At 39.1% G+C, this 22730-nt stretch overlaps 1 protein-coding gene and 1 non-coding gene across 6 annotated transcripts in view; both read right to left on the minus strand.

Moving 5' to 3' along the window:
- KIF1B (kinesin family member 1B) overlaps positions 1–22730 on the minus strand; it is a 136263-nt gene that overhangs the window by 27089 nt on the left and 86444 nt on the right. For 4 of the 5 annotated variants that reach the window (XM_072975415.1, XM_072975416.1, XM_072975417.1 and 1 more), the window contains 10 exons: positions 17914–18007; positions 16875–17023; positions 15331–15509; positions 14423–14560; positions 12682–12930; positions 5245–5363; positions 4218–4303; positions 3761–3890; positions 3432–3594; positions 809–899 (listed from right to left, as the gene is read on the minus strand). In XM_072975415.1, the coding sequence (XP_072831516.1) occupies positions 809–899; positions 3432–3594; positions 3761–3890; positions 4218–4303; positions 5245–5363; positions 12682–12930; positions 14423–14560; positions 15331–15509; positions 16875–17023; positions 17914–18007 (1398 nt within the window). The remainder of the gene's footprint in view (positions 1–808; positions 900–3431; positions 3595–3760; positions 3891–4217; positions 4304–5244; positions 5364–12681; positions 12931–14422; positions 14561–15330; positions 15510–16874; positions 17024–17913; positions 18008–22730) is intronic. The other variant, XM_072975418.1, reaches the window with a different exon arrangement.
- LOC116282994 (U6 spliceosomal RNA) lies at positions 14986–15091 on the minus strand. Its single transcript, XR_004192541.1, has one exon. It is a non-coding gene; the product is annotated as a U6 spliceosomal RNA (small nuclear RNA).

Here is a 22730-nt window from a genome sequence, read left to right on the forward strand (position 1 = left end):
GTTAACAAGAGAACAAGACTGTTTCATGCAGAAGTGAAGGTCCTAGATGCTAGAGCCACACTATCCTGGGTTCCAACCCCATCTCTGCCTCTTCCTAGCTTTGTAACCTTGATGAGTGACTAACTGCTCTGTGTCTCAGCTATCTCATCTGTAAAATGAGGATTATGATAGTGTATGGCACAAAAGTGAGGATTAAATAAATTAAGATACAAAACAACACTTATACCAATGACTAACACAAAATAAGCTCTTGAATGTTAGCTATTGTGATGAAGATGATGACTTTGGAAGAGAGTTTGAGTCAACCTTCCTAGAAGAGATAGGAGGTCTGTTCTCTTACTCCACATGACAGAGTTGTAAGGGACATTAAAGTATTAATCATAGTATCAGCTGCAAGGAGAACAGATTCTGAATCTTAATTTAGCTACAAAAGGCATTTCATAGTTCCTACATTATTTGCGACTGAACAATGTTAAGTACCTTAACAAAACTCACACTAAACATGCTTATTCTTCTAGGAAGGAAAGACTAAAAACAACTCACTACATTCAAATTGACAAAAGAATTTATTGGCTGACCAACCCCTAGGCTGCTCACAGGGCCCACTGTAATTCAGAGACGCTGGCTGCTGCGTGCACAGGGGATGAGCTCACAGAGCTCCCCTACGTGGCAACTCAGATTATCATCCTTCTTCGGCTGAGAAAGCCAAAGGGAGCCCACACCTGACGACTGCCTCACACCAGCTGCTTCAAGGTACCACAAAACACAAACCCACAATACATTCGGCAAAAATGTCCATGTCACTTACATTCTGCACGTGATAAAAGCCCAGAGGACTTCCTCTGCCGTTGTTTTTGAGGGGTTCAGTGGAGAACGCTTCATCATGGCGATGCAAAAAGCTTAATAGGAAAACAAAACCCCACAAGAATTTTGCATTAAATGGTTTCATCAGGATCAGCTTGGATCTTACAGAAAGGAGCACCTTATTAGCAGTCTTTAACTGAGTCAAGTTCTTTACATTTCTTTGCAAACAATGTTTTCCGTATCACTCAGACAGCATTTTAGATTTTATTTCAAAAATGACTGAAAAATCAACTGACCCTGATCACTTAGCTATGTGAATGTATGAAGACTGAATTCAGTGAATTCTTGTTCCTTTGCAGAAGTTTTTTACCAAAACTAAAAATTATGTAATCATGTTGTACAGAAAAGTTCTGGCAGATTCAAGCTTCTGTAAGGTAGTCCCAAAGCCTGTGGGTGACACACTTGCCTGGGAGTCTCTCTAAGACCAGCTAAGAGTAGACTCAAACATCACTTATTCCAGAAAGACTTCCCTGACTCACCTAAACAGTTATGTTCCCACAGCTCTAGGGACTTGTTTTCCTTCAATAGCAATGACATTATTGTTTGTAATAATGCATTCATACACCTGTCTCTCCAAAAGACACTGAGTGTCTCCCACAGGGCTCGAAATTAAAAAATACTTCTGAAATATTTGCTGAGTCAGTGGGCTATGTTTATTTATTCTTACAAGTAGTGAGATTTTATTGTTCTCTCTGTCTCCCTATGATAAGCCTGAAATAGAAGTAGAGAATTACAGAATACTCAATTCAAATATTTACTGCCAGATAGAAATATCCACAAGAAGGACATCCCACACTCCCACAAGAAAAAAGGGAAAAAAGAGAATACTTTGAGTAGAGCGTAGAAAGACCAGAATTATGAACTCCTGGTCTTCCAAATTACAGCTGTCCTTGAACAACATAGGCTGGAACTGTGTGGGCCCAATTATACATGGATTTTTCTCAGTAGTAAATACTACAGTACTGCACCATCCACAGGTGGCTGAATCCTTGGATGTGGAATCTTAGACACGAAGGAATCTCAGATACATACTTGGATTTTTACTGTGCGGGAAGGTCAGTACCAACTCCTGAGTTATTCAAGGGCCGAATGTAATTCACCGAGTCTGAGGACAGTGCTGCATTTGCCAGGCACCTGTATCCCTGATGCCGCACCCTGCTGTGGTACTGCAGCACTCCACACTACGTGTACCCTTTCCTATTCTCTTTCTTCTCATTTTCTCCTTACCTCTCTCACTCTCCTTCTCTTACTTTACTCCCTTTTTTTTCCTCCCAGTTTTTTCCTCTCCAGACCACACAGTGTACCTGCCAGGGGCCCCAGGGGCATCAGCTGATCTCTGATCTACACTCCTCCAATGCTTTGCTTGGAGCAGGTACAAATATCCTGGGGTTCCAGACTGGTGATGCATGAAATCATTCACACTGCTCTACAGCTGTATTTTCCCTATGCAGGCCAGATGAGAGTTTATAAAAACACAAGAAGAATTTGAGTCTTCTTTTGAAGTGAGTCAACACGCTCTTTCATCCAGAGCTAATGCCAGGTGGAGATGCTACTCTCTTTTTAGGAGATTTCAGGACAAAAGTCACATACCACTATTGCCACTTCAGATCTTTTCTATAAAGCCCATCAGTTACTGACAGAGGCTGTTAGTGAAAACACATTAAATGGGCAAAGTCAACACTGGATGGATAGTATTTCAACAATTATGACTTATAACAAATGACATTAGTGGCTTAGTATGTAATAATCACACTTAATTTAGGACCTGGCTAAAATTTATATAAAAAGCCATGCTTCAGAAACTGCATTAGGACCCTGGAGGCCAAGATGCTCCTGAGGGGAAAGGAATGGCAGAAATCTAAAGCAGCCTTTTGGTGGCACCAGCGGCAAACCTTGGGCTTTAGGAGCTGGGTAGCTCAGACTTCATTCTCTCCCACTGCAGCCTGTTCCAAGTACTGAAAAGATCCACTGATGTTTGGAAGCATTAAGACTCTCCACAAAAATGTTTTTAGAGGTCTTGAGAGGAAAGTGCCTATAGCATAGACTTCCAGAGGGTTACAGGACAGAAAATGCTTATTAATGGATGAGATAGGAAACCTGTCACATCTCTAATACTTACTAGCTTTTTTTCAGTTGATATAGAATTCTGTTCTTTAAATGACTTAAAATTTCCCTTTTCCAAGTATTAAATAGGCATAATTGGCAGCTAGATAATTCATTGCTTTCAGACTTGTTTATTAATAAGACATTTCAGCACGAGGAACATAAAAAGACTAACAAATAAGGCTTATATGGATCAGATCCTAAACTGGCAGAGGAGGACAGTCTACAACAGAACCTTCTAGAAAGACATGTGGCCACACTCCTCCCTACAACGAACTGTTTCATTCCACTGCAGGTTTCCAGGTCTTACTCCCATCTGGACTGAAGGAAGCGTTTTGTTTCAGTGATTGGTAGTTGTTTCTCTCTTGAGAGGGTACCATCTCCAAGTGTAAGAGCACTCTCCAGTGCACAAAAGACATCATCTGGGTGAACAGGTAGGGAGGCAGAGCACAGGGACAGCTTACTTGAACTGACAGAAGATGTCTGCATACTCTGGGAGGATCCCACTAGCCTGCAACACTGTTACACGGAAAGTGAAGGCACTGCCCAGTTTCAGGTGGTTGCCAATCTCTTCAGAAAATCCTTCCATTACCATCTTACCATCCAACAAAGTGCTTGACTTCAAATCTAAAGGGGGTCAAATGAACACAGATATGGTTCAAATAATGCACAAAGCACCTTTCAAAGAGGAGAGAATGTCTTTCCTAGTTGATAAAAGCAACTATCTCCCTTGAAAAAGGTACTTTCCCCTCTTTAAAAACATCCCCAATCATAATGAACTCTGATTACACACCCAAGTCATTCATTCGATTGATTTCTTCTGGAGGAGTGATGACCTCAGAACTCTGACCCTGCCCTTCCACAATCCTCAGCTCCTCCAAGGATAAACCAGAGCGAGTCATTGCAACTGAAGAAAAGTCACTCTGAAAACAAGGCAGGAGAAAGTAAATAATAAAATAGTAAGACAACATATTTTCCCCCACTTTCCTTATGTTTATTTGCCCCAAAAATAATAGTGACAGAAAAATTATATGGATTAAGAGCTGCCTGAGAAAAGGCAATGCAATACAATACAAGTGCAGGGCCTTTACCCTCACCTCAGTAATCGTTAGCTATGTCCCAGAGTCTACTAAGCAAGCCTGTGTTTAGTTCTAGGTGGAACCGCTCCCCAGTGCTGAGCGTTCTTCTTATAAGCCTGTCTATTTCTTTCTCCTTGCACAAGGTTATCCTCTTCCTGGAAAGTTTCTCACCTGATTAAAGCACTCATTATCAAAAGATATTTTAGCTGTTCCTGACTGTCGGATTCCAGAGCCATAATCAGGAGCTTCTTCATCCCCTAAGTAGAAAAGGAAATAAGCAAGAACGGAATGAGACCAAATGTGGGACCAAGGCGGACTGTCTCTTACTGGATTGCAAAATAAGCAGCATATTAGAGGAGCCTTAAGGTTCTCAAAATTAATACAAGAGGAGACACTGAAGAACAAGTTTTTTGCATAAGAAAGAGAGAATAAGACCAAAGCAGTAAAATCAAACAGGCTGCTTCCAACTCTTCAAGCAAATTTACCAACCTCCTTAGCTCAAATAAAATTAGTTACCAAAGAATCAGTTTTATTCTTGATATTGTTCAAATGTCTTAATTAGAAATACTGAGCCCTTTACTTGGCAAGATTATATTCAATAATACTCAACAAATATTTGAAAATATTAGATTGTACTTGTGGAGACTCCCATAAACTCAACATTGGTGACTGTCACTAATTTCCATGAGGAAAAGCTGAAAGGTCACTAAACATAGCGTAGCGTCTGGAAATTAAAACAGAAAAGTTACAGGGAACAGCCACAATCTTTCCTCAGAATGTAGGCTGGATCATGGAAAACTGTAAAGTATCAAAATCTTGCCCCATACATTACAAAACAGCAGCCAAAGGAAAGAAATGTCTAGCAGAAGCACCCTGAGAGAAAATCAGGCAAGAAAACATCTTCTGAAGCAGTTATGATACATTATTTCAAGTGCAAATGACTTTTATAAAGTTAGTCTAAGAGTTGTTCCTCATGTTAAAGGAAATCCTTTTACCCCATCATTTCAAAAGAGCAGTAGTTTGAGCCAGACAGAATCTGTTTATGATACTTGGGAACAACAGCTAGAAAGGAAGCACAAAGGCTTTCTTCAAGACAGACAAACGCACCACAGTTTGTACTGTAGCGTGTAACTGAACTGGCCTGCTTTGTCTCTAGGCAAAGAATCCACAGCTTTCATTTCAGAAAAGGGTCACCTACCTGCAATGGCCTGTACAGCCACACGCAGAAATCCCCGCACTTCACCCTTCTCACTGACAATGGCCACCCTGTGAATCAGGGGCACGGGGTACAGCAGGTTGCTCAGGTAAACAAATGCCCTAGAGACAGAAACCAGGAGACAAACATCTGAGCATCCCACAGACAGAGAAGGTGGCTTTCAGATTTACCAAGAATACCTTCATGAAACTGTGAGCTGGCTTCTGGGCCCCGTCTTAAGGTTGCCTCTCTGTTCTGTACTCTCAGGCTGCCTCCAATGGCTTTTTCAGCACAAATAATATATAAACAAATGCAAATGCTTGGTAAGGCACTTGAGAAGACCAACTTATACCAAGTTATTTCCTATAGAAATTACTACTGTACATAGAAGAGTAACAGTTGGAAGTAGACTTTCAAGATACTGCTCTATAAATACTACTAAGGATGGGGAAAAGGGTGCCTCTTAAAGAGTGACCTTTTACTAATTACAAAAAGGTTTTGTTTTGTTTTGCCCAACAGACAAAACAGAAATCAGGAGACAAAAAAAAAAAAAAGTCAGAGAAATGTGACTGAGATAGAGTTAATAACTCTAAACAGACTTCATGTCACAACATTATGGGTCTTTATTTTTACTCTAAGAAATGACTATGATCTTCAGGCACCGTGACTGACACACACATGCAGAGAGGCTACAAAGCCAGAAGTTTCTGAGTTAGGAACTTTTGGGAACTCTGGATGGGCATCAAGATAAAAGGCAAGGGAGAAGAAGACAGCTGATCCCTAAAGGATTGCTTTTGCTCCTAGAGTCCAAAACATAACTCAGAAATGCATATACCAAAGGTAAGACCTAACATTTTCTATTTCAAATGGACTAGCAAAGTTGTACCACACTAGTTCTCTTTTCCTTCTTTCATTATTTTGTAGCTATTGATTTTTTTTTAAAGCAATAAAAACTGGTGATGACAAAGCTTGGCTGTTCATTCCAATTAGTGGATGGGAAATAGAATCTAGTTCCTACTGTTACTCTTGTCTTCCCACTTGGTATGTGGTATCTTTGAACACAGACAGGACAAAGAGCAAACATTTGCATCAAGAAGTCAACCTTAACTGAACATGACACATACAGGCATACCTCGTTTTATGGTGCTTCACTCTCTTGTGCTTTTATGCAGACATTGCATTTTTTACAAATTGGTTTGTGGCAATCCTGTCTCCAGCAAGGTGCCACTTTTCCAACACCATCTGCTCATTCCATGTCTCTGTGTCACATTTTGGTAATTCTCATAGTATTTCAAACTTTTTCGTTATTTTTATTTTTATGGTGATCTGTGATATTACTATTATAACTGTTTTGAAGTACCACAAATCACACCCATACAAGACAGTGAACTTAATCAAAAAATACGGCTGTGTGTTCTGACAACTTCACCAACAGGCCATTTCCCCCATCTCTCTCCCTCTCCTGCAGCCTCCCTCTTCCCTGAGACACAGAAATACTGAAATTGGGCGAATTAATAATCCTACAATGGCCTGTAAGTGTTTAAGTGAAAGGAAGAGTCTCATATCTCTCACCTTAACTGAAAAGCTAGAAATGAATAAGCTTAGTGAGAAACATATATTGAAAGCAGAGATAGGCCAAAAGCTAGGACAGCCAAGTTGTGCCAAACAGCTAAGCACTGAATGCAAAGGAAAATTTCTTGAAAAAAGTTAAGAGTGTTACTCTAGTGAATACATAAATGATCTAACAAAGCAAAAAAGCCTTATTGCAGACATGGAGAAAGTGTTAGTGGTCTGGACAGAAGATCAAACCAACCACGATATTCCCTTAAGCCAAAGCCTAATCCAGAGTAAGGCCCCAAGTCTCTTCAATCTATGAAGGCCAAGAGAAGTGAGGAAGCTGCAGAAGAAGAGTTTGAAGCTAGCAGAGGCTGGTTCATGAGATTTAAGGAAAGAAGCCACCTGTATAATATGAAAGTGCAAGGTGGAAAGCAAGTGCTGATGTAGAGAGTGCAGCAAATTATCCAGAAGGATAGAGCTTAGATAATTCATGAAGGTGGCTACTCTAAACAACAGATTTTCAATGTAGACAAAACAGCCTTCTATTGGAAGAAGATGCCTTCTAGGACCCTCATAGCCAGAGAAAGGTCAATGTCTGGCTTCAAGGCATGAAAGGAAAGGCTGACACTCTTATTAGGAACTAATGCAGCCAGTGACTTTAAGTAGGAGACAATGTTCTATGCCATTTTGAAAATCCTAGGGCCCTTAAGAATTAGGCTGGATCTACTCTGCCTATGCTCTATAAATGAAACAATAAAGCCTGGATGACAACGTATCTATTTACAACATGGTTTACTGAATATTTTAAACCCACTGTTGAGCCTACTGCTCAGAACAAAAAAAAGATTTTCCTTTAAAAATATTACTGTTCACTGACAGTGCACCTGGTCACCCAAGAGCTCTGCTGGAGATGAATATTTTCATGCTCACTAATACAACACCCATTCTGATCAAAGAGTAATTCTGACTTTCAAGGCTTACCATTTAAAAAATTCATTTTGTAAGGCTACAGCTGACAGAGATAGTGATTCCTCTGATGGATCTGGGCAGAGTAAACTGAGAACCTTCTGGAAAGGAGTCACTACTCTAGATGTCATTAGGAACATCTGCGATTCATGGGAAGAGGTCTAAATATCAATATTACCAGGAGTCTGGAAGAAGCTGACTCCAACCCTCATGGGTGACTTTGATGAATTCAAGACTTCAGTGGAGGAAGAAACTGCAGATGTGGTAGAAATAGCAAGAGAACTAGAATTAGAAGTGGAGCCTGAAGATGTGACTGAACTGCTATAATCTCATAACAAAACTTTCATGGGTGAAGAGTTGCTTTTTACGGATGAGCAAAGAAAGTGGTTCCTTGAGGCGGAATCTACTCCCAGTAAAGATGCTGGGAAGACTGCTGAAACGACAACAAAGGATTTAGAATACTACATTAATGTAGCTGGTAAGGCAGCAACAGAGTATGAGAGCACTGACTCCAATTTTGAAAGTTCTACTTTGGGTAAAATGCTATTAAGCAGCACTGCATGCTACAGAGAATTCATCTGTGAGAAGAATCAATCGATGTGGCTAACTTTACTGCTGTCTTATTTTAAGAAACTGCCACAGCCACTCCAACCATCAGCAACTTACACCCTGATCACTCAGCAGCCATCAACATCAAGACAAGACCCTCCACCAGCAAAAAGATTACAATTCACTGAAGGCGCAGATGATGGCCAGCATTTGTTTTTAGCAATGAAGTATTTTTTAATTAAAGGCATGTACACTGTTTTTTCAGACATAATGCTTCGCACATTTAATAAACCATAATGTAATATAAACATAACTTTTATATGCACTTGAAAAAACAACAACAACAACAAAAAACCTGGGCGACTTGCTTTATAGTGATATTTGCTTTTATTGTAGCAATCTGGCAATGAACCTGCAATATCTCCGAGGTATGCCTGTATGCATGTCTGCTTCTTTTCCTGCTCTGAATCTACTTTAAAACAAAGAAGAGGAACATGGAGTGGATTCTTGGGGTTTCAACTCAAAGTAATGAAAACAATTCCGTAAATAGACAAAATACACTAAAGGAAAACAAATGTTAATAAAACTTTAAGAGCATGAATGGAATATGAAAGTACAATAAAAATAATTGCAAGTGAACACTGAGTCAGATCAGATGACGTCTATTTCCCTTTCAGTCTGCTCCAAAGGTGGGGAGGGCAATGCTAAAAAATACAGGGGTAAAATATGTTGTACAAAAATTCAAAAACGAAAAATCTAAAAAGGATTACAAAGAAGACTCTCAAACATCAAGTACTGTGACAGAGTTTAAAGACTACAAATTTGGCATAAGGTACCAAATGGATAATTTCACTTCCAAAATCAGCACATAAACAGACCACCTTCATGTCCTAACAGCCCTCCAGCCAGACTTGCTCACTTTTAATGTCCAGGCCATTAAAGAGCCATCGCGCACACTCGTCCCGTCTGCTCCTCTCTGAACTCTACTACCCACCTCCTGCCTCTGATTTCACTTCTTCAGGTCTTATCCCAAACACCACTCTCAAATGACAGGTCCCCCCAATGTTTTATGACCTCAGTAACACACGATTCCATCATTCCTACGATTTATGTTTATGAGACTGTCTGTTTCACCCACCAGACTGTAAACCCCTGAGGGCGGGAACGATGTCTGGTTTTGCTAGCCATTGTCTGCAGAGGGCCTGGTGTATTTATTGAATAAATACACTCTGTAAATATCTGGTGAGTGACTGAACATCTGTGTAGATAAGTGCATGAGAAAATGATTTGTCCTCTAAGTAGAAGTGGAAGATTTTCCAGAAAAATGGGTTAAACCAGAGGTAGAGAAGCAAAGCCATTCAACTTTATATTAGGTTGATTTTTCAAAGCCACATTCATGATGGATTAATATAATAGAACATGTTTAGATTCCTAACTATATTTAATTTGTAATTTTTATACTTAAAAATAGCTATTCAAAACAAGAACCCCTGTTTTTAATTACACCTGTGTGAGTGCAAATTAAAGATGAGCATCCCCTTTCTGCCCGTGGCAGTGGCTACTCCGTAAGTGGAAGAATAGAGAGGATTTCTGTGGATCTCCCTTTCTAGATGAGAGAATTCTAGAATTCTACGGCAGTGGCGTGGGCATCAGCACTGTGACTACACAACCGCACAGTCAATAGACAGCTCCTTGTCCTACTGTTAGAACATAGGCTTTGGCCCAAAATCAATCATTTGAGCTGTATAAAAGTTCCAAGGTTTTTGAAACTGGCATTTTCATAATTACTCGTCATTCTTGAGAGTCCTTGTACCTTGACCTAGCAGACTGAAGGAGAACAGGGATGAGAGAAGGGAAGATGTAAAGGACATATTAGCATAAAGTTCTGTGACGTTACATAAAAAGGGAAACAAATTCTGTCAACATAAAGGTAATAAAAGTCAGCATAATTACAATTCTAGTTACAGAAAGAGTATCAGTTCAGGTACTTAGGAGACTTTTAACCCAGAAGACTAGCTTACACACTTCACGTTTCATCCCAAATTATGACGGATGATCATAACATCCCAGCATGCCACAGAGAACAGCTAAAGGGACAAGCTCTTTTAGTTTTCATGTAAAAATTCACCAGAGGCAGCCAAGGCCATGAATCCTACAAAAGGAATTTCACAAAAAACTGGAAAATTTTATGTGTTTGCAGTCAAGTGCCAATAGGGGAAATCCAATTCCATGTATCACAAGAACAGCAAAGAAGCTACTCCTCTTACACAGAGAATGACCAGTACATAACTGGGTGACGCTGCATTAAATTGTTAGGTAAGAAATGCAGTCAAGGGTGAAAATAAAAGACTTATCCTTCACTCTAAATTGCCATGACTTCACCTCCTCTCCTAACACTTTTCTTGCAAAGCAAAGTCAGTTTTAAAACCTGGGAACCCAAAGAAATACTAAGGTCATTTCTTGAGCCACAGCTCCACAACTATTTTATTTGAAAATCAAAGTAGAGTTGATTGCTTTATATCTACACTTTAATCTGATATGATTAAAATGAATACAACTAGAGAGAAAATAATACATATTATTTTAAGGCAATGAATTTCCACATTAAGAGGGATTCTGACTTGTAAGTTTTTCATACAAATGCTTCTGAGTAGAACTCTTCATTTTGCTAGTGTGGATGACAGACTCTGAAAGGTAATAGGTATCTCTAAGGCTCTTTCTTTTTTTCCCTACCTAAGTCTTCATTTTACACTTAAGAACCTAAAAGGCCTCCGATTGAGCTGCTCATCATAAGTTTGGTCAGTGTTCTTCCCACCATGTCACGCAGGAAGAAGCTGCCTGGTCCTCACGCGCCATGATGTACAACAAAACTGAGCAGCATTAGAAGTACCACTGACACCAGGACTAAGCAGTTAATGGGTAGAAACTTGGTTCCAGCTTCTCACCCTCTTAGAAGAGAAAGGAAATGGCTGAAGGACACACACAGCCACACAATTAGGAAAGCATTATGGTCCCATTATTTGCACAGAGAACTACCTTTCTTAACTTTAATAAAACCAGCTTCTCTGAAATTGTAAGCATCTATCTATTCCTGGCAATACACCAGACAATGTTCATGGTAGTATAATCCCTTTATGTTTATTCACAGAAAAACTGAATAAATGCCCCTTCATTGTTGTAAAACCCCGAGACTGTCTAATCTTACAACCCATAGTCATAACTGAGGCTTTAATTTCTATCAAAAAGCTTTTCTTTTCCCCCTTCCCATAAAAGTGATCATTTTCTGCGTTGTTTATTTAGTTCTCACGAGGTAACCAACACCATACTATGAGCTAGGTTTTTAGAACTTATGTCCCTACTGGGTCAGGAGACTAACTGCACTTTAATTTTTAGGTAACTGGTGCTTAACCATTAACACTGATGTAATTTTCCTTATTTTTAAAGGGTTCAACAATATGTGGTTCTAATGCACTATTCGAAGTAAATTTAACACCTTAAAACCTAGACACACTTTCTTGTTAATCCAGTAAGTGCTGCACCGTTGAACTGGTAATTAAAATTACTTCAGCATGAAGACTGGATGCAGACAAAGACCCCAGTGTCAGGAATGTGTGCGTCAGAGTTCTGCATCGCTGACAGACAGGGCCAGAGACAATGCCTCAGTCTGGTAAATTACACTTAACACAAAGCAGTTTCATGGAGCACTGAACAAATACCCATTGTTGATGGTGTCAACAGATAATTTTACAAGATTCATCATCATAATGCCTATAGGTAAAATTTCAGCAGAAGCCAAAGATCTATGAAAGTGGCCAAAGAAAGGCACCCATTTTACTTAGACAAAGAGGAAACTTCACGTTCCTGATTCTTTTTTGGACCCACAGACTGAGCAGGAGATAACTTAACTCTATTCTTGATCCCACTTTTGTCCTCCTGACTCCTGCTGATGCCACGAATCCTCCAGCCTGACCCTGGACCTGCTCCGCTTTCCTTCTCATGTTATCCCAATGGCTCCTCACTCACATTCCTACAATGAGGAAACACTGGACCACAGTAAAATTCTTCGAGCCCACCCTGTAACACTTGACTCACAGCTTTAATTACTTTCTCCTCTGGGGTTTCCTCCTTCAGAACAAAACTACTGGGCAATTTAAGACAAGGGATCCTCCAGGGAGAGTCTTCACATGGTGCCATATGCTGAACCAAGAAGGCCAGGTACCTCACAAACGCTGCCTGAGAGCTCTCTCTAGCCAGATCAGCATGCCATGAATTGAACTGGCTAAAGCAAAATTGTCCAAAATTGCACAAGGAGCCTCTTTAGAGCAAGAGCTGGTCCCTTTTTGCCTTTCTCACTTTAACCTCACCAACCTTCCCACTAAAATGAACCATGGGGATCGGTCGTAAAACGGGTCATGCCCGTCACTGAAGAGATCTGATCCCTCCTCCGTCCCTGCGTCAGAGCCGGTGTCATCCACGAACGCCTCATCATCAAAATCCTCCATCTCATCTTGCTGCTCGTCAGCCAGCTCAGTGATGTCGGAATCGGCCGTGGAAAAAGTGGGGGAGGGTGTGCGGTCAGCAAGGCGCTCATTCACACAGCCGTGGAAAATGGGGGAGCTAGACACCAGGCAAGATGCCGATTGACACAGCCAAGGAGAGAGGAATAGTTGGTTAAATAGGAAGCTATAGATGCCACAGGATAGAACCCACTGGGGAATCAAAACAATACAAGCAAATGGAAAAGCAACAGGATAAAATAAGCACAAATCATCTAGTTCAGGTGAAAGGGAACAAGGACTGATCCTTCGAATAAGAAAAGGAAATACGTGAGTAGAATATCCCAGGTAAATACCATGCGGTTAAACATTTACATTCCCCAGTTCACAAAACAGATCAGCAGCCAGGTCTCTAAGGAGCCACTCAATATCAGGTGAATAATAAGGTTAAATCTTTATTCCAATTCCCATGTCATCTTGGAGTAGAAGACGAAATGGATGAAATGGCATATGGCAAAGCAGGTACTGCCTCGCTTGGGTGAGACGTGTTTGGCCAACTCACCTCTTTAGAAACATTCTATCATCAGAGCAGAGTGGAAAAGACTTAACTTCAGTTATTTCTACAAAATACTAGGACTTCAGCTCCTCCTTTTAACCCTGTTCCTTTAAAACTGTCAGAAGGTTTTCACAATTAAAAAAAAACTGAAATTCTGAAATCATTAAGGGGAAAACTTACATTTCTCTGCTTTTAAAATTCTAATCCTCTAAGAACGTGACTCAATATGGACTCCCAGAGGCACTATTTGTTTTCATTAATGTTGAAAATAAAGTATACACAAGGAGGCTCAGGTGGACTACTAAGGTGTGCGATTAATTCACTCTTGGCAAAGACAAAAGTGAGACGAATTGCTTTAAAAAAATTGACGACATATCGGATCATGGAGAGACTGTATTCGTGTAAGTTGTAAGTCATATTGTGATTTTAAACTGCAGGATAGCGGGAGGGTATAGCTCAAGTCGTAGGGCTCATGCTTAGCATGCATGAGGTCCTGGGTTCAATTCCCAGCACCTCCTCTAAGAATAAATAAATAAACAAACAAACATGATTACCTCCCCCCAGCCAGGGAAAAAAACAAAAAATAACTAAACTATGCAGAATATAGACATAGGTTTTCTTTTAAATCTATTTTGGTCAACTGTAAGACATTTTGTGAATGACTTGAGAGGCAGGGAAGACTGTCAGTTACTCTAATTCAAAGTCTTGAGACTTCAAACAAATATGCACATTAGATAAAACTGAAGGGAAACATACCAAATGATACAGTGGCTGTCTATGAGTGGATAAAATTATAAATGGGGTGTGGGTGGGAGAATATAGCCTAGTGGTACAGTGCCTGCCCAGCATGCACAAGGTCCTGGGTTCAGTCCCCAGCACCTTCACTAAAAAAATAAATACAAACTTAATTATTTCCACCCCTCCTCAAAAAAAATTATAAATGGCGTTTCTTCATATTTTTTCTTTTAACTTTCTGTATTATCTGCTGAGGTTTTAAACAATTAAAATAAAACCATTCATTCTTTATAAAGAAGACATCAATAAAATCATCACATACCTTCCTACAAGTTTGAACCAATGGAACCGATCATAAAACGGATCACTGCCGGTCATGGTGGCTTCACTCTCATCCTGGGCACTGGAGGCCATCTCACCTGCCCTGTCATACATCTCTCGCATCAAGTCCAGCCTCTGCCTGTGTCATGAACACAAAGTGCACTGGGTTAGTATCACAAGCCCACATCAAAACTTCATTTTGGAACTATCCTTCATGCAGGATTTTAAAAAGCTGCTCCCACCAATTAATGATATTAAAAAAGAATGTAGGTCAAAAGTACAGAAACCAAAATACTCAGGATTCAAACTGTCTAAGTCTAGAGACAAGCCACCAAAAGTCCAGAGTGGCCACCCAACCTCTCCTCTACTGAGTTATAGGAGAAATGTAGTTCAATGGTGTATGGTATCTCAAATATGCTGAAACAGAAAATACCTCATTGTACTAAATGCAAAGGCTACATTGTAACTTTCCTATTTACTATTCATCATCATGAGATCCAAGACAGAAATAGATATCATAAAATTAGAACAGTTAAAATGTAAGCGGACCTATGGTAGGTTAATTAATTTAATTTTTTCCCCACAAATCTGCGTGTCATCCTTGCACAGAGGCCATCCTAATTTTCTCTGTATCATTCCAATTTTAGTATATGTGCTACCAAGTGAGCATTATGGAGGGTAAATTTAAATTTAAACATCTACAAGTGACAAAGGTGTTCAGAGTAGGATTCATTCACTGAGAAGAAAACAGATGTATAGCAATTATCACTGGCCAGCAACAGCATTCAGAAATACAGAAAAGCAAGCAACAGTGACATCACAGAGAGGAGAGTCTGAGGGAGGCCACTCGAGCAATTCATTATTATTTCCTAAATAAAACAATTGGCTGTAAGTATATCATTTTCATACTTCAGTTTCTCCAAAGACCAATAATGTGTTGCTCCGTTCTTCAGATCCTGGACTTCAACTGCCACCACTGTACGAGGGAAAGGCCTGTCTTGATGAGTTTTTTCCATCTCAGTGGGAAGTAATTCAGGAGGCAAAGGGGAGTACAATGTGTCAGTCAGCAGAACAAACTGAAACTGCACCTGAGTGGAAAGAAGAAACCATCGACAAATGGCGTTTTTGTTTTCAGCAAGTAAGCTTCAGACAATATGATGATGCCCAATGGGGAAGAGGTCAAATAGTAGTATGTGCTCAACAGTTTGTGATTATATGAAAAAAACAGCCACTTGCCTATTAATCATTTAGCTATTTACAGACTTTGTTTTCCTAGCCTGGCACAGTGTTTTTACACAAACTAAAATCTCAATAAATCTATTTCAGTTGACTGAATGAAGACTTCCGTAGAGAACAAAAGGTGGACACAGGAATGCATCTCTAGACTCTCACTAATGAGGGAGGGTGGCCACGTGTTAAAGTCTTCCACTTTAAATTCAGATGGTTACAATTACTACTCTTTAAAGTGTTATAGGGTAAATGCTTTGCATTCATCATGTCATTTATAGCTTGGTACCACTCTCTATTTTTTTTTTAACCAACTATTAATGAAATGCTAGGTAAGAGAAAAGACACAGTCCCTGCCATCATGTAGTGTACTTGAAGAGGAAAATATTACAAAATGAGATGAGGTACCAAGATTATAAATGAAGAAGACATCTTATTCCCATTTTATAGAACCAGAATATAGCCCTAGGAGAAGATGATTTTTCCCAAAGTCAGGCAGTCTGTGTCCCCACCTAATTTGCAATATTTCACCCCTTCCCCCGTGCCTCTCATGATCTTAGAAGTCAGGAGACCGTTACACAGTGGGACATAGAGAAGAATGAATCTAGGATGTGGTGTGATGTTTTGGTAATAGCAATTACCATATATAGGCACTACTTCAGCATTTTACATGTGTTCACTCTCTCATCCCTCACAAAACCCCTGGGTGGCAGGCGCTGCTGCCAAGCCTATTTTGTAGATGAGGGAGTGGAGGCACAGGGCTATTAGGGTCAAACAACTACGAGAGCAGAGACTGGAACATAGCTGCCTGGATACAGAGTGCATGTGCTTGTCCACTACACAAAACTGCCTATCAAACCCTAGAAGAGGAGAGGGTACACAGGACTTAGAGGTGTAAACTCAATGGCAGAAAACTAAAAGCGAATTGAGATCTTCAGAAACCCAAGATAAGTATTTTTCTACTAATATGTTCCTCTAGCTTACAGTCTCCTCATTTGTAAAATAAGCTAGAAAACATGCTATTTTAAAAACTTCATGTGACAAATATTTAATTAGTACCTACTACGTCCCAGGCACATATATGGAATGAATGCATAAATAAAGCTATTTCATGGCAAAAAGCTGCTGAGTTCACTCGAGGGAAAAATAAGCTCAATATGAGGACCACAAACCCCATCAGGCTCAGCTTCGCCTCCAGATGGCCCATGTTTCCACACCCTTCGTACCTTCTTCTTTAATTCCACACTGATGGCGTTGGCCTCCTTCAGGTAAACAGCATTGCCCCAGAGTAAGTCCCTTAATGAGGTAAACTGGTGAGACTTCCATTTCCGGAAAGCCCACTGGGCCAGCTCAAATTCATGTTGTGTCCAAGGAACTGAAAGAGCAAACAAATTGTATTTAATGGTGATCTCATACTATGTAGAAATTACATCTCTCCTCTACCTCATGTCTTTTACCAAATTAAGGTATTTTCCAGTTTTTCTCCATTCTTTTGTTTTTTTAAAGATACAACTCTAATGTGCGGCTTATAACAAAGAAAAACTCCTAGTACATTGTACAACTTCAGATATATTTACTTTTCTTTTTAGTACAGGAAAAAGAAGGCCATATTTCACCCTAGATATTTAAAAATAAAGAATTTAGTACATAAATTAAGAGTTCCTTTAAAGTTAATTTGAAGCCTTGAGATTACTGAGAGGTTGGGCAGTGAAATGAAATGTGATGAATGCTCATACTACACTATGAGGCAACAATTAAAGTCCTAATTCAACTAAGAAATTCCGGAAAACTTAAGATAGAAATGACTAAGCAATGTGATTAGTAATCTGCCAGAAATAGCTTTAATGTATGCTGATATATTCCAAAGCCCTCACCAGGAAATCCCTGACATAAGCCATAAGCCAGCAAATAAAACAGAGTATCTTAGCAAATAAGCTCTATATTTACTTGCAACACATATATGAACTTCATATGTACAGTAATATAAGACAGTTTACGTAAATTGCCCAAGAGATTTGTATGAAGACTACATTCAGAGAGCTTGTGTTCTAAGGAAAGCCCCACTCCCACCTCCTAGAATATAGCCTGGACTCTCAGCATTGAGCATCTTTTAAATCAGCTTTAAACTGGCTCAGTAAAATGTCAATAAATGGTAAGGCTGATCAACTATGATCAAATCCAGCTTTGATCACAGATAAAAATGATTAATTTGACAATACAGATCCAAAACATATACATAGGAAAGTTTCAGTCTCTAGATTTCACCTTCTTCCTCCTCCTCTTCCTCTTCAGTTGTTTCTGCAGCCAGGGATCGGGTCTCCACCTGCTTCTGCAAGGCCTGCAATTTACTCTCATAGTCCTGAATGAAAAGAAAGGAGATAACATGTAGGGGAGAGAGGAAATAAGAGGGAAGGAAAAGAGAAATGAAAGGAACTTGGGCAAAGTAAAGAAAGCAAAAGACAAAGAAAAGAGAAAGCAGAGGCAGGAAACAATAAAAAGAAAGACATACAGAAAAATGCTTTCGAAAAAAACTGTAAAGCACGCAAGACAGTCTGTAATGGGTAAATGGTTTTAAAAAATCTTGTGTTCTGAGGAATTTAACTGCAGTCTCTCTTTCTACTCCCTCAGACTCAAGAGTTCTTTATTTGGGGATGTGGTAGAGGAAAGAGGGGTTTTGAAGGAAAAAAAATGCATGTGTTCCTAAATGTTAAAATACATTTAAATAGTATCTTTACACATCCAAGAATTCCAGAGAAGAACAATACTGGAAAAGATTAAATTCAACAGTATTGCCAAGAGTTCTAATTATCTAATTGTTTAGATGGGAAAAAAATTCAGACCATAGGCTCCGAAGCTCCCTATGGATGAAATATTACTATCTTTGCAGCTGTAGGATGAATTTAGACCTCAGGTAACCAAAAGATCACAGCGCTATTAGGATCAAAATAATCTATCTATTGCATTTAGTTATTCAATAAAGAAGCTTTATTTTAAAATGTACTACTATAATACAAAATATATTGTTATAATACAATCATATTTATCCTTCCTTTCTCATCTACTCAATGTAGTCTCAATGAGGGTGATATCACTCCTAAGAGGGCAAAAAAATGGTTCTTGGGGGATAAAAAAATTACTTTTTATGTATAAAGCACAAATAAACATACAGTATGTACACTGATATACTGTATATCTGAGGTATTAAATTTTATGGTAAGGAGAGATTAGGAGGAAAATGTTCAAAAAGGTTTCTTGGCCTGTTAATGAAAAGAAAGTATGCATTTTTGGAAAATAAAACAAGTGAACAAAAGAGACCTTCACATAATAAAATACCAAATCACAGCATAAGCACAGCATTTTAAGGTACGCTATTGGGTTTCTTGCTTCTTTGGGAATGGCTCGGTTACAAGCTGTTGATCATGAGACAGAGGGTCTAGGTATGACCACGTTCTGTTTTCAAACAGAGCTCTCCAAATCATGAATCAAATATTGCATGCATTACCACTGAAAGCTTCCCTAGCAAACTCCCATTACAAAAGGCGCTCCCAATGGCAATGCTAAGAAGGATGCAAATATTCTCCAAGCCCTAGCCATTTATCATTTAGTCTCACAAAGGAAGCTCTCTCTCTTTAGTGGAGCTGGCAGTGACCAAAAGCCAGCAAAACAGCTTTTTAAAGACATCTAGGCACAATTTTTGGAAGACTGTGTACTGGGGTGGGGGCAGGGGAGAGAAAAATATAAACTAGCAGGTAAAAGACTTGGGAGACTTGGGTTTTGCTCCTGGCATCTGCTCTTACTAGTCTTATAATTCTGGGAAAGTTAATCCTGTCTCCATCTCACTTTCGTCATCTCCTTAAAATGAAGATTTTAGTATCTGACCTGCCTACCCGACAGCGCTGTAGGAAGGACCAAATGATGAATCATTAAAAATATATGTGAAAGTCCTCTTAAGTGGTAACATACTATCAAAATGACAGGCAGTGTTTTTAAAAAGTTTATTTTCTAGGTACACCTAGCCCCCATCTTGGTTTCTAAATACCATTCCCCACTAAAAGGAAGCGGAGCTCCTTGGGAAAATGACTGATTTCAGGTTTGGAGGAAGGAAAGTACAAGGTGACCCCAGAATATCTTGTCCCAGAAAGCACAGAGTACTCAGACTGATGAGATCATTTCAGAGGGGCAAAGACTCCCACTGGCCAATAAATAACAGTAACAGGAAAAGACTATATATAGCACATTGAGTATAAAAAGAATCTGTGAGTCCATAGTGATACTGAAAGGAGAGAAAAAGGGAAAGCCCTTCTTTACCAAAAAAAAAAAAAAAAGGCAGTTAATAAATGCAGAGGGAACGACAATTAGGAAATCACTATATTGCAACCCCAGATATAGTAATTTAATCAGGCAAGGATCATTAATAAAGCTAAAACAATTCCATGAAAGGCGGATGGAAAACAGAATATTCACACAATCTGAAGTGCATACTTAAGAGAAAGAGCTGGGAAATAATCGCATTAACTAAGTTTATTAAACTTTTAGCATTACTGGTAATAGGACAAATTGACACTTTATGTCCACTGATGTGAAGCAGTGTAAGTACACAATGTAATCTTTATAGCATTCTTTTTTCTTTCTTTTTTTTTTTTGCAGAGGGGAGGTAGTTAGGTTTATTTGTTTACTTTTTCAATGGAGGTACGGGGGGTTGAACCCAGGGCCTCCTGCATGCTAAGCATGTGCTCTACCACTGAGCTATACCCTTCCCTTCCCGATCTTTATAGCATTCTTAACAAAAATGTTTAACTTAAACCTAATCTTGAAGAAACAATCAGAAAAATTAGAATGTGGCCTAGACTCTTCAAAAATACCAATGTAACAAAAGATAAAAGAAACATCAGAACCAAATGCAATAAATTTTGACTGGATCTTGGACTAAAAAGATGGCACACACACTTCTAACATTTATATTTTTTAGACAATTAAGGAAACTTAAAAATGGACTGTATATTATGTGATATTGAATCAGTATTAAATTTTTGGATGGGATAATGTTATTAAGAAACTCCTTGATTTTAGGAGATACACACGTATTTAGCGGTAAACTGACATGATATCTGCAACTTACTTTCAAATGATTCAGAAAGAGTATATAAATACGGGCATACAAAGGTTCATTGTACTATTTTTTCAAAATAAGAGGTTGGGGGAGGGTCTCTAAAAAACCTATGGATTATACAGAATTCTTTCAGCAAAAAGAGAAAGACTGCTGGTTCATCTAAAAATCATCAGGTGGAAAAAATGTTAATATTTTATTTTGAGAATTTTTTTGATTTTTCATTTCCCCCCAATTTTTTAATTGTAGTAATATACACATAAAATTTACCATCTTAACCATTTTTAAGTATATACAGTTCAGTGGAATGAAATATGTTCATAATGTTATACAATATCACCACTATCCATTCTCCAGAACTCTTCATCTTGTAAAACTGAAACTCCTCATCCATTAAACAGTAACTCTCCACCCCACTCCCACCCTCTGGCAACCACCATTCTTTCTACCTCTAATTTCTGTCTCTACGATTTTGACTGCTTTAGGTATCTCATATAAATGGAATCATACACTTGTGACTTTTTGTGACTGGTTTATTTTTGAGAATTACCTCAAGAATAGATTTAACAAGCTGGTCAAACTACCAATGAAAATAAAATCCTCAGACTCTGACAGTTAAGGATAAGAGTGACTCTCCCTAAAGGCTGTGGTTGTGACTTAGAGGCCATAAAGCTGACATAAATAGATTTCCCATAACACTATGGACCTAAAATTTTAACTGCACTCTGACCAGGGAAAACTTCTATAAGTAGTTGGTAGTCCAAATACCAACACCAATTCGTGAACTGGCCTTCTCTTCCCCAGATCAGGCTGCATGTGAGCGTCCAACAAGGACGTTTTGCATGTCACCAGAAAAACTCAAAGTGCTGGATTTTCCTACAACAAACAGAGAGATTCAGATACTACTGCTCTATTGATTTCACGATGAAAACTAGGATAATTACGGAAAGCACCCTAAAAAATAATGTATTTATCAGTAGCCTTTTGTGTTTATAGGAAATCCCAACTAGTTGAATATATGCTCTATGTTTAAGAAGGAGGCACTGCCCTGGCTGTTCCCTCTTCTAGAATGTTCTCTCCAAACTCACCATCCTTGTTTTTAAGTTTACTTTGTGCCAGGAACTGATTTTCAGTCATCCCCATAATCCTGTGAAGATGCTACTATTGTTATCCTCATACTAAAAAAAAAAAAAAAAAAAGAAAGAAAGAAAAAGAAAAAGGCTTAAGAAATGAAATAACTTTCCAAAGATCAAATTAGCAAGTAGTAGAAATAGAATATGAACCCAGGCAACTGGGCTCAGAGCATGCTTTTTTTTTCTTTAAGCCACTATCCATCCATTCATACCTTTTTCACTCCTACTATGTACTAGATGCCAAGAATACAGTCGTCAATAAGACAAAAGTCTCACCAGCGAGGGAGAGATGATAAACAGTAAACAGACACAGAACGCACTATAGAGAGAAGTCCTATGAAGAAAGATAAAGAAAGGCAGCTATCAGGGGTTAACAGAGAGAAGAGAGGAGTGGAGAGGAGGAAGACTTTTAGATTAGGTGATCGGGGAAAGCCCTCCCTGTACAGATAACATTTAATCAGAGATCTAAGCATGCACACCAAGATCTTTGCTGGGGTTGTTTATTCCAGTCAAATACAACTAACCACAAGCACAAAGGTCCTGGATAGAAAGGAGCTTGGTGTGTTTAAGCAAGAAAACCTTTGTGGGTGAACTGGAGGAGTGAGAAGGGTCGGAGATACAGTTGAGAAGACAGACAGGAACTGGGTGATGGACAGCCTTATAGGCCATAGGAAGGACTGTGGATTTTATTCTATGAAAGCCACTGGGTGGTTTAGAGCTGCTAAGAACTATATAGTTTAGCACGTTTTAAAAACAATACTCTCCATGGAGAATAGCCTGGGGGCTTGGAAGTAAGGCTAGCAGTCATGAAGGTGTTGCAGCAATTTCAAGGGAGATGGCAG

This window comes from Vicugna pacos, chromosome 13 (assembly GCF_048564905.1).
Source record: "Vicugna pacos chromosome 13, VicPac4, whole genome shotgun sequence".
Lineage (NCBI taxonomy): Eukaryota > Metazoa > Chordata > Mammalia > Artiodactyla > Camelidae > Vicugna > Vicugna pacos.